The sequence below is a fragment of the Leptonychotes weddellii genome, chromosome 7, assembly GCF_054177405.1.
Source record: "Leptonychotes weddellii isolate Sample4059 chromosome 7, ASM5417740v2, whole genome shotgun sequence".
NCBI lineage: Eukaryota > Metazoa > Chordata > Mammalia > Carnivora > Phocidae > Leptonychotes > Leptonychotes weddellii.
The window spans coordinates 60,022,353-60,038,538 of NC_138375.1; the positions used below are offsets into that span (position 1 = coordinate 60,022,353).

The 16,186-nt window shown below is 62.0% G+C and overlaps 2 protein-coding genes across 4 annotated transcripts; one reads left to right on the top strand and one right to left on the bottom strand.

The window, feature by feature from the left end:
• Positions 1 to 76: 76 nt before the first annotated feature.
• Positions 77 to 1,168, top strand: PRR7 (proline rich 7, synaptic). The gene is made up of 2 exons (XM_006733133.2): positions 77 to 488; positions 690 to 1,168. Exons 1-2 carry the CDS (start codon positions 77 to 79, stop codon positions 1,085 to 1,087), a joined length of 810 nt encoding a protein of 269 aa, XP_006733196.1. The 3' UTR covers positions 1,088 to 1,168.
• Positions 1,169 to 1,533: 365 nt separating this feature from the next.
• DBN1 (drebrin 1) lies at positions 1,534 to 15,729 on the bottom strand. Of its 3 annotated transcripts, none has more exons than XM_031027945.2 (15): positions 15,497 to 15,729; positions 10,818 to 10,873; positions 10,092 to 10,204; positions 9,839 to 9,913; positions 9,576 to 9,722; positions 9,351 to 9,428; positions 8,926 to 9,077; positions 8,779 to 8,842; positions 5,696 to 5,755; positions 5,490 to 5,613; positions 4,616 to 4,753; positions 4,112 to 4,276; positions 2,992 to 3,659; positions 2,625 to 2,727; positions 1,534 to 2,415 (listed from the first exon to the last, which is right to left on the bottom strand). In XM_031027945.2, the coding sequence occupies exons 1-15, from the start codon at positions 15,580 to 15,582 to the stop codon at positions 2,345 to 2,347; spliced, it is 2,100 nt and encodes a 699-aa protein (XP_030883805.1). In that variant the 5' UTR covers positions 15,583 to 15,729; the 3' UTR covers positions 1,534 to 2,344. The 3 variants fall into 3 exon arrangements, with proteins under 3 accessions (XP_030883805.1, XP_030883806.1, XP_006733194.1); XM_031027946.2 differs by lacking the exon at positions 15,497 to 15,729 and adding an exon at positions 14,680 to 14,870; XM_006733131.3 differs by lacking the exon at positions 4,616 to 4,753 and having other exon boundaries at positions 15,497 to 15,725.
• Between the last annotated feature and the right edge of the window lie 457 nt (positions 15,730 to 16,186).

The window sequence follows — 16,186 nt, forward strand, 5'->3', positions numbered from 1 at the left end:
TGGCGCGGGCCCGGGGTCACGTAGAGGAGCCCAGTGTCCAGTGAAGCAGCCGAGGACCCGCCGCCCCGCCGCCGCCATGGTTATGTCCCAGGGCACCTACACGTTCCTCACGTGCTTCGCCGGTTTCTGGCTCATCTGGGGTCTCATCGTCCTACTCTGCTGCTTCTGCAGCTTCCTGCGCCGCCGCCTCAAACGGCGCCAGGAGGAGCGACTACGTGAGCAGAACCTGCGCGCCCTCGAGCTGGAGCCCCTGGAGCTCGAGGGCAGCCTGGCCGGGAGCCCCCCAGGCTTGGCACCGCCGCCACCACCGCAGCGCGGCCGCCTCGAGGCGCCGGCGCACGCGCATCAGCACGTGCACGTTCACCCGCTGCTGCACCACGGGCCGGCGCAACCACACGCACACCCGCACGCACACCACCACGCGCTTCCGCACCCGCCGCCGGCGCACCTCTCCGTGCCGCCGCGGCCTTGGAGCTACCCGCGCCAAGGTGAGTCCTGACCTCTACCCGGGGCAACGCGGGCCACTAAGGGTGGGCGGGACCACTGCTGACCAGCGAGGCTTCCAGTGGACAGCCTCCCCGAGAACCTTGGAGGGAGCGGGCTGGGCCTGGGGTTGGCGGCTGGCCAAGGCCTCCGCGGGAGGCCGGGGACGGGTGGCCTCACCCCTCGGATCGCTTCCCACTCTGCAGCGGAATCGGACATGTCCAAGCCACCGTGCTATGAAGAGGCGGTGCTGATGGCCGAGCCGCCGCCGCCCTACAGTGAGGTGCTCACGGACACGCGCGGCCTCTACCGTAAGATCGTCACACCCTTTCTGAGCCGCCGCGACAGCGCGGAGAAACAGGAGCAGCCGCCGCCCAGCTACAAGCCGCTCTTCCTGGACCGGGGCTACACGTCGGCGCTGCACCTGCCCAGCGCTCCACGGCCCGCGCCACCCTGCCCTGCGCTCTGTCTGCAAGCGGACCGTGGCCGCCGGGTCTTCCCCAGCTGGACCGACTCGGAGCTCAGCAGCCGCGAGCCGCTGGAGCATGGAGCTTGGCGTCTGCCGGTCTCCATCCCCTTGTTCGGGAGGACTACAGCCGTATAGAGGGGCGTTCCGGGCCCCACCCGCGGACTCATGGCCTGACTGCGGGGCTTTTTAAATGCTTCCCTTGGACTGCAGGGGGCGGGGGGGAGGGAGGGATTTCTTACCCCGTTTGTTACATTTTGAGGATAATAAAGGTGTGTGATCTGGTTTGGTACAAGCGGAGGGGACACCCACTGCTTGCGCCCAAGGTTCTGGTAGCCAGGCGTGCCTGGGCCTTGGTGGGACAGAACCTGAGTGCGCCTTTTGACTACAAACTGGCCTGAGGGTGCAGAACCTAACTTTATAGGCTGGTTCCCCTGGGAGCCCCAGACCCTAACTTCCCTGCCTATCAGATCACAGTGAAGGCAGCCCCGGTGACCTTGGAGGTGGGAAGAGTTGGGAATCGGGATCAGGGCAGGCGGCACACCCCAGATCCGCCCCTGGAGGCCCGGAGCAGCAGGCCCGAAGGGATCTGGATTTCTTTATTAACAGACATGAGCACGACCCGTTACAGAAGTTTGTGCTTTCCAAAAAACAGTTACTGAACGTGAAAAAGGAACCCAAGCAAAGAGGGAGGAGTTGGGGAGGGGCCACCCAAGCCCCGGGCCCCACCAGTAGCCCTGACCTGATCCTCGCCTAGGGCCTCCAGCTTGGGACCTGCCCAGCAGGAGGGGGGCAGGAAAGGGCCTGGAAGCTGAGGGGCCCCAGTTGGGCCTACTTCCTTTGGGCCAGGCGGGGAGGGGTCAAGAGAAGGGCGGGGAGGGGGTCCCAGGGAGCCAGAGCCCACGAGCCATTTATTGCCATGTTTTAAAATTCGTGCAAAATATCTGAAGCCCTGGACAGAGAATACAAAGTGATATTTTTCCAAGAAACATAAAACTAGGAAAAGAGGTGGGGCATTTTCCCACCAGAGCTCCCCCGACGCCAGGCCCCAAGTAGGGTGAGGCCTCCACCCCGGCCAGCTTGAATGAGCAGGGAGGACTAAGAGCTACAATCTGGACCGGGCGGGGACGGGGTAGAATTTGCAACAGCGTCTCAACTACCAACGGGAGGAAAACCAGTCAACTGTACAAGTCTCCTATCAACTTTAAAAAAAAGAGAAAAGCTGTAAAAGTCGGGCCCTGTGGGTAGGGAAGCGGCCAAGTCCTGGGCCAGGGCCGGAATCCGGAGTGGGTGCCAGGCGGAGCTGCTGCGAGTGCAGGCGCGGCGGGCCGTCTGGCCAGAGGCCGGCACAGGTGGGCGGCCTTGGCAAGGGCAGCCTGAGGGCGGGCGCCACCGCTAATCACCGCCCTCGAAGCCCTCCTCCTCTTCTGGTACTGGGTCTGCATCCCAGCAGGTGATGTCGATTTCTGTGACGTTGGGAAGGGAGTGGAGTGAAGGAGACTGCCCAGCAGATCCACGGCTGTCCCCCAACCCCTCGGAGCTGTGGCTGTGTGTGTATGCAAACACACTTGAACCCAGCACCGCCAACTGATTGTGTGCGTGCGCGCACGCGCATGTTCACACTTGAACCCAGCACCCCTACCGGAATCCCCCCCATCGCCCATCCCAGTACTACCTGGAGGTTTGTTGTAGAACACAGGAGGCGGGGCCTTTGCGCACGGCTCTTCCGATTGGGCGAACTCCTCCTCCTGTGATTGGCTGAAGTAGCCCTCACTGGCCTGCAGGAGGAAAGCTCCAGGTCACTGGGCCCCACCCAGGATGACTAGGGCGGACCTACCAGGCCTGAGCTCGTTTCCCCAGCAACCAGTGATTCCATCAGTGGTTTCCAGGGAAACATATACCTGCCTTGGGCAAAAAAAGCAGAGCTGGCCCAAGGAGGAAGAACGGAATGACCCTCCAATAACGTGGGTCACAGAGAAAGGGGGTACCCTCCTGCTAGAACCCTGACCACCACCCCTCCCACCAGGCTGTCCCTGCCCCACCTGGGTCCCCTCCTTCTGGGTGGTCTCGCCATTGGTCAGCAGGTGGGGCTCTGGCTCTGGCTCCTGATCCAGCTCCTCTAGAGCCGAGGGCAGAGTTGGGACCTGGGGGGCAGCTAGGGGCTCCCCTTCTAGTTCCTCCTCTGGGTCACAGAAGGTAGCTGGCGGCTCAGGCAGCTCATCAAAATTGAGAAGGTTGGCACAGCCTTTGCCTGCCAGTGGCAGTGGCTCCTCAGCCACCTCGTCTAGCAGGGGTACCTCTGCCAGAGTGACCTCGGCACCCGAGGGAGGTGTGGGCACCCGAGGCTCAGCCTGGGCTGGGGAGGCCTCTTCCCCGTTGCCAGGCCATAGGTCAATGAGGCTGGCAGCGGCGGGGGTTACGGGGGTGGCAACAGCGGTGTGAGCAGTGGCAGTGTCGGTCTCTACGGCCTCCGCGGCCGGGGCGTCAGCTGCGGTCGCACTGGCCGCGGCAGGCTCCAGCGGGGCAGCCAGGACGGCCTGCTCTGGAGCTGCCGTGAACATCAAGTCCTCCGTGGGGCTGCCTTGCCCCCGGGGAGGCTCCGGGGCCTGTGGGGGCTCCTCCCCGGGGCCGGCCCAGGCCTCAGGGGCTGCGGCTCTGGCCTCTTTGCTGGTCTCTTCGCCATCCAGGCCGGGCCCGGGCTCCTGGGTCTCTGTCATAGCACACATGGAGGACAGACAGGTGGTCAGCTCCCCCAGGAAAGGACGCAGGCCTGGGGACAGCCACCCTACTCTGCTCTGCCCACCCGCTGGGGAGTCAGCGGCTTCCAGGGGAGGAGGCTTCCATGAAGGGCTCCTCCATACGGAGCACCTTCCAGCACACCCCCTGGGCCCTGCTGCCCCTCTATCTCCTAGGCTCTTTCAGCTGCTCGGCAGCCCCGGGAGAAGGCCGGATCCCCGTGCCAGGGAGACACGCCGAGGTTGAGAGACGGCAGGTCTGACCGCAACACCAGGGCTCCCCCCGGCCATAGGCACCCCCAGCGCAGTACAACGTGGGTGATGGCTGACTCAGATCCCCGAGGAGGTGCTACCATGGCCACGTGGGGGTCCCAGCCCAAGGACTGGTGGGAGCCCTGGGGCAGCTAGGGTGTAGCCCCTCACTCACCTTGCGGGGGTGGCGGGGGCAGTGGTGGAGGCTGTGAGGACATGACCTCATCCAGAGCCCGCTCAATCTGTTCGGTGACAGGGGTAGAAGCCGTGCTGGAGTCAGATGGGCTCCGGGTGGGGATGGGGGTAGGTGCCATCCTCCGGTGGCTGTCCAGGTGGCTGCCTGTGGAACAAACCCCCAGGCTGGTCAGGGAGGGCCCGGGAGCCAGGTGGGGCCAGGACTGTCCACCTTGGGGTCTGGCCAGCACCTCCTGTGTGGAGTCTGGGTGGAGGCTGGGAGCCCCCCCAGGCCCCTCAGGGGCCAGACCACAGCTCCAGATCCTATAAGCCAGGCCCCGTGGGGTCAGAGCCCCTTCGGGGCCAGGGGAAAGAGGCAGGTAGTACCTGCTCTGGGGACAAACACCAGAGATCAGCGGTCAGGCTGGGGGAGTGAGGGTGGGGGCACTGCTGGGAAGCGGGGCCCTCCTTACCCCTCCCACTGAAGCCTGGGGCTGCTACCTACATGGGAGGGAGGAAGAGAGGTTTGGGGTGCGGTGACAGGTGATATAGGGAAAGGGAGTCCGTGGAGGGGAGGAGGAGGAAGAGGAGGAGGAGGAAGGCCCACTGTCCGATGCCTTTATGAAAGGGCAGTACGGACGACCTGCCGAGAGAGACAGACAGAGAGAGACAGAGGACAAGAGAGGGTCAGTCTCCCCCACCCCTGCCCGAGGCCTCACCCGCCCCCAGGGCCGGCCCTAGCCGTCCAAACTGCTTTCAGCTAGGGCGCACAATCAGCCACGCTAGGCCACAGCCTCAAGCCATCAGATGACTCCCACCAGCACCAGGCACGCAGAGCAATGAGCCTGCCACACCAAGCCAGCCCCTAAGCATCACGGGACAGCGGGCCCCAGCCCTGGAACCCCAGCACAGGGCCAAGCACACAGCAGGGGCAAACACGCAGAGCAGCGGACAGAGCGGAAGGGTGCTTTGTGGAGGGAGGTGGGAGCCGCACCGCGAGAACCCCAGCAGCGAGCACTGGGTGCAGGGTCCCAGGCTGCTCAAACTCAGGTCCAGGGTCAGAGCCCACCCCACATGCACCCGCAGCCCTGCAAGCAAGACCTAGTTCAACCCCGGCGGGGCTGCCTCAGCCCATGCCAGAGCTGCCCGGATGACCTCTGGCACTACCCGCTGCTCAGCCAAGGCCAACACCGGCCCCGGCTTGAGCCCCTCTCAGTCCTGCCACCTCGGAGCCGGGGGGTGAAAGCAGACTCGATGAGTGGCCTTGCCTTCTCCAAGGGGTCCTTGGGCAAGGCTTCCCTTCCAAGAAAGAGCCGCAGGGAGGCTCAGACCCCAAACCTGAGGAGTGGGGGTCAGGTGGGGGTGGGACGTGGGACTACCTGGCCGGTGGTTGAAGGGCGAGGGTGCATCGCAGCTGCCCGCAGAGGCCGATGCAACTCGTTCCTGCTGCTTGAAGAATTCCCGCGGGTTGTCAGGCCGCTGGGCAATAATGGCCGCTGCCTCCTAGGGGCACAGAGAAGGGGTCAGGGCGGGCCCAGCGGAGGCGAGCCCTGCCCACCTCATGTGCCCTCTTCCCAGCTCTCACCTCTACCTCCGATTCGGACTTCTTCATCTGGGTCTCTTCCTCCTCGTCCCGTTGGTCACCCTGGAAACCCAAGGGACAGTGTCCTGGGCACCCCACTCCCCCTGAGCTCTTGGCCTTCTAACAGGCCCCATGTTTTCTCCACAACCTGGCAGGAAGGGGCTTGGAGGTGGCACCTCTGCTCCCTTCACCACCCAGTCACATAGCTCCCTCTCCACCTGCACTGTCACGCCACAGCTCTGCGTCTTCCAGAATGAAAGTGCAAGTCCTCCTCTGACCAAGCTCTCTGGACCCCGGAAATGACCTCCTGCTCGCTGCAGTCCCCACCATTCCCTATTGCACTGCACCAGCTAACTGCACTGCAGTTTTGAGGCTGCAACCCCAGGAATAAAGGTAGATGGGGCCCCTTGTTTGTCCCACGTTCCCTTTCCTCTTGTCTGATCTGGCCTGTCACCGCTCTAACACCCGCCTCCTGCCCTGACTCACCCACACACCCTGTAAGATGTAGCCACAAAGTCTCACTCAGCCCGATGTGGTCACAGTTCCTGGAACAGGCACACCGTCTCCCCCCTCCACGCCTTCGCACAGGAGCTCAATCTCTCCTGCCCCAAATGCCCAACTCCCACCCCAGGTCCAACTCTTCCCACTTCCAGCCTCAGCTTGGGCACTGCCTCCTGGGGAAGAGCTCCCTCGCCCATTCAGGTCATTTCTGGGTCTCCACGAGGCGGTCCAGGCACACACCCCAGGTTACACTGTATCCTAACTGCCTTTTTCCGGGATCCTTGCCCCATCCTCTGTGGGTAACACAGACTGGGAAGTCGGATCTGCGTATGAGTGGCCAGCACAAGGGTCAGCTGGTGCACGTTTGCTCACCTGCACTCACTACAGCACGGCTTCTGAGCCACGCTGCACCTGCTGCTAGTGCGGCAGATGGGGCGGGAGGGGCTGTGCCGAGGGTACGGGCGGGGAAGTTACAGGGCTTCTTTGTTTTGCACACATAACCTAAGACTTCAACTTTTCCCTCAGGATACATTAAGAGAATGGCCCTTCCAAGTACCCACCTCGAGACGGTTGTCACTCCAACCACAGCTCTGCATCTTCCAGAACGAAATCTCAAGTCCTCCTCTGACCGAGCTCTCTTTCCAATCAAATTTGCCTTGCTCCTCAGCCCACTGGGCTCTAGTCAGGCTCGCCTTCCCATAAATTATATCCCACCAGCCTTTGCTGGTATTCCTGCACTGCCTAGGCTGACCTCACGAGATTCCTCTGCCTCGTTCAAATGAAAGGACTAGAGGCAAGCTCACCACAAAAGCCTGAACTACCAACAAAGTACAAAACATTGAAACAAACTGGGCTACGGGTAGGAAAGTGAGATCAATACGCTAATCACAGGGTCAAAGACACCGCTGGGTCTGACCATTTTCAGATACATGGGAGCTCCCTGGCAGCCCACGCAAAAAGGGAACTCAGACAAGGAATGCAATTCTTCACAGAGAAAGCAGAACGACAGCTTAAGCAACGGGAAAGCATTTTATGGTTCTAAATTCCAAAGTTCTCACATGGGACCTTCTTCAGAGGGCCTGAAGTTGTAGGGTCATCACGCTGACCTGCTAGAACATCCACTGTCACTGTCACACGAGCCACACCTGAAGGGCCGGATGAGACTATAATACAATGGTGTGAGACTTTAAGACTTTGCCTGAGGCGCTGACAACTAGTGAAGATGAGTGATCACTTCAGGGGACTCACCATACTATTCTTTCAACTTTGGGGTGCCTGTGCGTGAAATTTTCTGTCAAAATACACTTTTTCAGAGTGACCTTGCTCTGAATGGATAAACAACATGTGGCGTATTCATACAATGGAATATTATTAGCCTTAAAAAGGAAGACATTCTGACACGTGGATGAACCTTGAAGACACTGTGCTAAGTGAAATAACCTAGTCACAAAAAGAAAAAAAATTACGATTCCATTCAAATGAGGTACTTAAGAGTAGTCAAATTCACAGACAGCAGAAAGGCAATTGCCCGGGGTCTGGGGGAGGAGAGAATGGGGAGTGAGTGTTTAACGCGGACAGAGTTTCAGTATGGGAAGATGAAAAAATTCTGGAGGTAAACAGTGGTAACAGCTGTATGATGTGAATTTGTTCGGAATCTTAATGCCACTAAAATGTAATCTTAAAAATGGTGAAAACAGCCCATTCTACGGACATTTTGGCACAATTCAAAATAAACTTGCTTCATCAATTACTTTTGTGAAAAGTCTTGCCCACCTTGTCCGCCACTGTTTCTAACCCGCGGCAAAGGTGCGCCGAATGAATGGCTGCAGCTGGAGCTCCCTACCCGCATGGCGTCTGACCCCCAGGGCTGGCGTGACTTCATGCCAGGGGCTGCAGGGCTGTCTGGTCTTCGCCCTCCCAGCCTCCTGTCTGGGTCCTCATGGCACAACTGGTCAGCACAGTCCCGTCCAGAGAACTGCCCACCTCCCATCCAGAACTATACCACGCGCCAGCCTGAATGACCTTCGCTATTTCAGAAATACAAAATTCCATTCAAAGCATGGAGACTCAACTCCAACACGATTTTGTGGGCCACCCCAAGGTTTGGAGGTCAGACAGCACCCTTGGGACGACACACACATGTGCACAGGTGCTCCGAACGCTGGCCCAAACTCATTCATGTGGCTCTGTGGCACAACTGTGGTGGGGGCCAGGCCCCCAGCCCCCAAAGTGCAGGAAGCCTGTCTAATCCACCCCAGCTTCTCAGGCTCCACTGGGCGGGGGGGGGCGCGCCTGGTCAGTGAGGGTCTGGGTCAAGGTAGATTTTCTCTTTCAGTCTACAGAATAAGGTTCTTCAAAGAGGTCTCTTTCCCCAGCCAGGGAACAGAGACCCACGTGGTTGGGTGACAGGCCTGACACTCTATGACACTCCGTGCCCATGCAGAGGTACTCCGAACACCCAGAACTGTCCCCAAGCCACTGATAACCATCCCCCCGCTCCAGGCCCCCCTCCCAAGGCCCAGGAACACAGGGACCATTCTCACATCCCCTCACCAGGAGACCGGGAGCCCTGGCTAAAAACTCACAAAGACAGACTGCTCCTTCAACCGCCGCTTGGCCTCCTCGGCTTCTAAAGTCTGCTGTTTCCTCCTGGAACGAGAAGGTGGCATGCACACCTTAGGGTGGGTCCGCACGAGGCCGGAGCAGGTGGCCTAGGGCGGGGCAGGGCCAACCTGTGCTCCTCGATCTGCTGTTCCCGCTCTCGGTAGCGCCGTTCCCGCTCCTCCTGCTCCTGGCGCTCCTGCTCCATCCGCTCTTGCTCAAACCTCAGTCTCTCATCCAGGGCCTTCTTCCGCTCCTCCTCCTTCCTCAGCTCTTCCTCCTTCTGCAACCCCCCACACCAAGGCAGTGCAGGCCCTGAGCTGGGGCCCGCCCCTGCCCCTCCAGCCCATCCCCAACCCAGGACCGGGGAGGTTCTGGTTCTGGGAATTATGCCTTATGGGCTTAAGGCCAAAAGGGCTCCCTCTTTCAGCCGGGGTAGCACACAAGACAGGACTCACTGTTTAAGGGACGGACTTGGGGACAGAGCCCAGAGCTACGCCTTGGGGCGGGGTCAGGGAGGGGCAGCTCAGCCTGAACGCTGGGGCGGGGTCCACACCTTGGCCTGCTCCCAGAACTGCTCGCGGTTAAGCCGCTTCATTTCCACAGCTGCATCCGTTTTCTGATAGGTGGTGCCCTGCAGAGTCAAACAGCTTGGCATGAGCGGGCGCGAGGAGCAGGCCCAGTGCTCTGGGAGCTCCCGTTCACAGACAGTGAGGACTGACTGGCAGGAAGGGGGCGGACGAAGCCCTGGCAGGCCAGCCCGCCCCGGGCACACACTGACCACCGGCTCGGCGCTCTCATCCTCCCGCAGCCGCAGTCGGTGCAGCACGGGGCTGGAGAGCCGCGCCAGCCCGTTGGAGAGCCGCTGTCCGATGGCACCCGCATCGATGTCTTCCACGCTGCTGGCATTCACGATCACATCGACACCCTGCAGCAAGAAGGCGTGTTCAGGCGGCACGGCTCCATCCCGTGACCACCACCAGCCTGCAGACCCGGCCCCTGGGAGTCCGGCCCCACCCCCACGAGCCCTGGCCCCACTCGCACCTGGAAGAACTCAGCCACCTTAGCCACGTGGCTGGCACAAGCGCATTTTCGGGCATCAGGCACATCTTCACCAACCTGCAAAACACCCAGCAAAGAGGGGGTCGGGAAAGGACAAGAGGGGGAGCAGCCTGAGGCCCCGGGCTCTCTTCCCAAAGGGCTAGTGGGGCTCTCTCTGGTGGTGTCAGCAGGAGAAGCGGGGAGCAGGGGGCCTGTTCTGGGCCCTTCCCCCCTTCCCCAGCCCACAGCTGCATACCCAGTTGATGAGCACGTATTTTGGCAGAGCAGCCTGGGAGTCCTTGACGCTGCAGAAGCCGTACATCACCTTCTGGTTCTCAAAGTGGCCGGAGAGCTCCTGCAAACCCCCATCTGGGGAAATCAGGAGGGTATCAAGCAAGACTCCCCATCTCCTGAGCCCTTACCCTGCAAAGGGCCCGGAACCCGAAGGAAAGACTCCTCTCATGGGCTCTGCCAGGCACACCCAGAGATCTGGAGGTCCCACAGCTCTGTGCTGGTGTGAATAGGGACAACAGGCAGGGGCAAGCTTTGTCTCTGAATTCCCCAGGGCCCGATTTAGGACTGCGGAAGTGTTTGTTCTTCACACATCCCATGTCTCACTCTTCGCACATCATCACCTCTCACACAGTGCTATGCCCAGTGAGGTAAAATAAAACCCCTGGGCTCCGAAGAAAGTGGATGTGATCTGGGCCATCCCTGCCAGGCCCCTTTCTCCCTAGCTGTGTGACTTTGGGCAAGTCACTCTCCGTCTCTGAAGCTCAGTCTTCCCATAATCAAAGAACAAGCAAGGCTCCCTCCCTCCCCACCCTGGGGATCTTCGGGATGGCTGGAGGAAGGACACAGGCAGACAAGTGTGGGTTGGCTGGCTGCAGGCAGGGAGATGGCCCAGAGCCAGGAGGGTGGGGAAGAAAACAACCAGAGGAGGGGGCGGAGAGAAAGGCAAAGGAATGGCTGGAATTCTTACCTCCTGATGCTGCAAGCTTGAGGTCATCTGAGCCATCCTCATATGTGTACAGAGCCCTGGGGAGAGGGAGGGGTGGCTCAGAGTACTGACAGGGCCCAGGCCGCCAATTCTGGGTGGGGATGGCCCTGGGGAGGAGGAGGGACCCAGAGCAGGCAGGACAGGAGTAGGGGTTCTGGTCCAGCACTGCCATGTCATCATGACAGCAGGGCTAGGCACCAATTCTGGCTGGAGCCCAGTGGGGGGCAGCCTGGGACTTGGTAGAGGGAGGCTCGAGTCAGGTGGGGAGTAGACAAGGGGGCAAAAATTGCTGCCTGGTCGCTGGCTTTGAGGGAGCCCATGTGTCCCGTTCTCAGAGCTCAGGCCCTGGCAGCCTACAACCCAGTGAGCGGGTGTGAGATGGAGACTCCAAGGCGACGGTTCCTTGGTTACCGTTCCCTGGCTACCACGATCCTCAGCCCCCATTGGCCGGCGCTGGGAACCTACCTGGCGTGTTCAAGTATCCACCGCCCCTCCCCTTCATTGCAAGGGAGGGGGAGGAGAACCTGGTGCTCTCTTTGCTGGGCATCCCTCGGTAACCATGGCAACCTGGCAATTGGCACATGCTGGGGCCCACCCCAGCCACATTCTCCTGAACACAAAGGACCCTGGGGACATGCCCTTGGCCTCAATCTCCACCTCTCAGAAATGGGGATGAGGTCGCCCAGGTCACTCTTGCCCAGACTCGGACCCCTGGTGGGCATGTTCTCCTGGGCTTCCAGCTCCTAGGCCTCTGCCAGAGCTGAGAAGGCCCTGGCCTCCTGGGAATGCTGGCCTTTCCTTCTGCCTTAGCTTCACCAGAAAGCTGACCCTAGCAGCCTTCCTCCTTCCCCCTCCTCCCTGGCTTTTTCTGCCCTGGCGTTTTCTCCCTAGCCGCACCGGCGCGGCATCCATGTCACGGAAGGGAAGGCAGAGACGTCTCCTCCGGAGAACCCAGTGGGGCAAGGGAGAAGGGCCTTGTCCCGGAGGCTCAGGAGGTCTCAAGCCCCTTCCCCATGCTTTCCTTTCCCTACTTGCAGGGGAGGTGGAGGAGGGTGGGGGCTAGAAGAAGGGGAGGCAGGGTGATGGAGAAAAGAAAGGGAGGGAGAAACAGGGAGAGAGGAGGAAGAAAGAGAAAAGAAAGGAAGGAAGTGAAGGGATGAAGAGAAAAATGAAAAAGGGGGGGAGAGGGAGGGAAGGGGGAGGAAGGAGGGGGGTGGAGGAGGAGGAGGGAAGGAGGGAGGAAGGGAGGAGGAGGGAGGAGAGAGGGAGGAGGAAAGGAAAAGGAAGGCCTGGCCCAGTCTCAGGAGGTCAGCACAAGTCACTGCCAGGGCCAAATGGCCCCCTAGCCCCCACCCCTCCCTTCTCCGGGAGCCCTCCCTCCGGAAAGGGACACAGGTGGGCTGTGGGGCTGGGAAGCTCCCGGTCCAACTGTTGCCTGGGCCCCAACCCTGGCAGCTGCTTCTCAACACAGCTGTCCCACCACCTGTCTGGCTACCCTAACCCACCACTGGGAACAAAGGGCCCTCAGAGAAGCAGGGGTCTGCCCCTCTCCACTCCACAGACCAGAAACAGAGGCAGAACTCAAAGACCCTGGGTGCCAGACACTGCTCTAGCTAGCACCCCTCCGTGGGACACCTTGTCAGCCTCTCTGAGGGCCCAGGGACACCGGCCCTGCCAAGGACCCCTTCCATCCTCAACCCTTACCTACTCGCCTCTGGCCACCTTTCCTGCTAACAGCCACAGCCCTGGCAGAAACCAGGCCTAAGTTCAAAGCCTTCAGCGGGCCTTCAAACCCTGAGCTCTGCCCCCGCCTGCCTTTCCAACTAGACCTCCAGATCCGTACCAAACACCTGGGATGCTGGATGGCTCCCTGATCCCAAACACAATTCTAGATGTTTCCCACCCGGGGGGCCTCTGCATATGTGGTTCCCTCCACGGGAGGGCCAGTCCTACTTCTCTACCTCCTGGCCCACCCCTGGCTGAAATCCCTCAGGGACCCAAAGCCAGCTCCCGAGGAAGCCCTGCCCTAAGCCGCACCTCCCCAGAGCACTTACCATACCCCAGCAGGGATGGCAAGAAGCCTCCGAGCCCACCCCACATCTCATTCGACTGGGCTTCTCAAACACATCAGAGGCAGCCCAGGACTGAATGGGTGGGAGCTGGTGAAGCCACAAGGTGTCAGGATGGGGGGCCCAGGAATCTACATGTCTCTCCAGCTTCAACCCCTGGAGACAGACAATGCCTCTCACGGCAAGCTGTGTGAGGCGGAGACATCCGATTCAGTCAAACCAACACCTCTCACTCCCTGGGTCCCGGGGCCAGCACAGGGCAGCCCCGGTAGGGGCTGACACAGACTCTGAGAAGCCACCCAGGCCAGAGACACTGGACTCGGGTGAGGTGGGGCTGGAATGCAGCCAGTCCAGGGAGATCCTGCATTCAGCTGAGGTGGGGGACCAAAGGCACGTGGACCCCTCAGGACAATCCCACTCTCAGGATGTCGGAGCTGGAAGGGCCTTGGGGGTCCCGGATATGGCGGAGTCCCATCCCCTTTCTCTTTTCAAGAGGACCAGAGAGGAGCAGACACTTGTGTGTGGTCCACACAGTGAGCACACAGCCGGGGCAGTGGTCCATTTCAGAGGCTCCGCCACTTAGGAGTGAGCTCCCCCTAGGAGGCAAGGTAAGGGAGGGCAGTGCCAAGCCCCTTGACCAAGACAGCAACTATACCCAAGATGCCCTCCTCTGGCCTCTGAGTGCAGAGTCTGGCCCTGAGTCTGGAGACTCCACTGTACCCCTGGCTCTGTACTGGGCGCTGGGGGCACTCATGCCCCACTCTGCAGGATGTGACCCTCATACCCTTTTCACAACATGCTATCTAGGCCCTCGGGAGTGAGCAAATGTGTGTGTGTGCGAGGGTCCGTGTGTACGTATGTGTGTATCCCCCACACACAATCCCGATGGGGGGTGACGCATGCCAATGATGAATAACTTGCTTTGGCCACATGGATGCTGCTGGGAGGTGGGAGCCCAGGCCTCTGCTAAGCAGAATGTGGCCCAGCCGTGGTTGTGTGGCCCTGCACTGGGCTGCCAGAGCCCTGCTGTTAGGAGGTTAGAGGGAAATGGGGTGATGGTAGACAAGAAACACCAGACCAGAGGGTGAGAGGGGGGTTTTAAGGTGGGCTGTGCCTCTCTGCAGGCAAGGCCCCCTATCCCAAGCCTAGCTCCTCCACTGGGCCAAGCCGGCCCCTTGTCCTGAACTCCTCCCATGATCTCAGCCCCCTTGGGGCAGGGCTGGGACAAAGGGTGGGCCGCCTGCCGGCTTAGCCTGTGCTGGCCTCTCCTGTGGCTGACCCGGAGGACATGAGAGCTCGTCTCCCGCGTCCATCCCTCCAGGCCTGGCTGCCCGCCAGTGCTGCAGTACCATGGCATAGATGCCTGGCCATCTCGCCCGGCCTCCAGCCCCCAGGGCAGTGTCCCTACCCCGCTGCCCTCCTAGGATGAGGGGGAAGCCAGCCCAAGTGAGGTCCCTCAGACCTATCCTCTCTCTGTGCCTCAGTTTCCTGCCTTCCAAGAGAAGATCAGGCCTAGAGAACAGAAAGGGCACCTGTCCCGGGAGAGAGTATTTTGGAGGAAGAGGATTCCTGAATGGGGTAGTGTGGGACCCCTTTGCTTTCCTGCCCCCCAGCGGACTCCAGCCCGAGAGCAGGTGGTCCATTCCCTCCCACAGCTCAGGGGAAGACAACAGCAGGGGAAGGGGGAGACGGTAGTTCAGCTTTTCCCCCACCAAGGAGCTGAGAGCCTCTGGCCACAGGGCCATGAAGCTTAGGGGCTCATTGGATCTACTCACTCTCTCATTCCTCTTTCGGGGCTCCCTCCACACTTGTGCGCCTGACAGCTTCCCCTCAGGGACCCCAGCTGGTCACCTCGCCAGGCAGTTCAGTCCCCATGGCATCTCCCAGCCCTGCGGTCTAGTCCCCGCAACCCCCTTCGGGGTCGGGGAGAGGAGGACTCATCTCTGCCTCCTCCGCGACCCCTGAGGGGAAGAGGAGTCGCTTGGTGGTTGCTATGTGGCAGTGAATGTCTCTCCATCACACTCCAACTCCGAGAGGCCCCCCGGTGGGCGGGGCGCCCCGGCCCCCAGCTCGCTCCGCTCCTCCCCCGCCCTAGCTTTCCTTTGTGCTGTGGCCGGGCCGGGCTGGGCCAGGCAGGCTGCGCTGGCTCCGCTGGCTCGGTCCCCGCCTCGTCCCCGCCCGGTCCTCGCCCGCTCGAAGGGGGCGAAGGTGCCCTTGGCCGCCCCGTGCACACCTGTCCCCCGGGCCCAGGGTGGGAGGGCAGAGGGCGGGGGATGGGCTCCCGCAGGGCCATGCGGCTCCGGGCCACACAACTGGACCCTGCGTCTCCCCGGCCGGCGTCCGGCCACCGCTCCCACCGCGCGACTTGGACCGCCTGTGGGCGCTCGGGGCCCGGCAGTGCCCCGCCTGGCCCGGCCCGGCCCCTCCCCCGGCGCGCACAAAGGCAGCCCCTCCCTGGCCCTCCCGGGCCGCTGCACCATTTCGGGATCTCCCCCTCCCTTCCCGGCTGCAGGGCGGCGGAGCCGGGTGGAAACAAAGGCGCGGCGGCGGCGGCGGCGCGGGGACAAAGGGGCCGGGGGGCGGGGGGCTCACCAGTCGGCCGCGCTCTCCTCCCGAATCACCTCCTCGTACGCCGCCAGCAGCTCCAGGCGGTGGCCGCTGAAGCTGACGCCGGCCATGCTGCTGGCCGGACCGAGGCCGAACGGACAGACGCACAGACGGACGGACGTCCAGAGGAGGAGGGAAGGAAAGAAGGAGCCGCCGCCGCCGCCGCCTCGAAGCCTCTGCAGCGTTGCGAGCGGAGCGAGCCAGCGGCCGGGGGAGGGGAGCCGGCCGGCGGGGGGCGGGGGGCGCAGGCTCCGCCCGGCTCGCTCCCTCCGCGCGCTCGGTCCTAGCGCCGCCCCGGCCCGGCCCAGGGGGGAGGGCCGCCCCCCCTTCCCGGCCTGCCCCGGGGCGCCCCCACGCCCCTCACCCACAGCCCGTGCGCGCCGCGCCCCGGCGCGGATCTGCCCTTCCGCTCCCCAGGCGCGGCTCACCCACGTCCCAAACCCTCGCCTACCGTGTTCCCAGTGTAGGCGCTCATCCTCTTCCCCAGGCCCATACCCCGCGGCGACCCCACCTCACCGCGATCCCTGTCTGCAGCCACTACCCAGGCCCGGCTTCACCCCTGTCCTTTCCAGCTCCTGGTTCCAGTCCCAAATCCACTTCATTCCAACCGGGCCCAGCCCCACTCCGTGCTTAATTTCTCCCCGCCCCAGCCTCGGCCCCCATCCCTGGTCCATT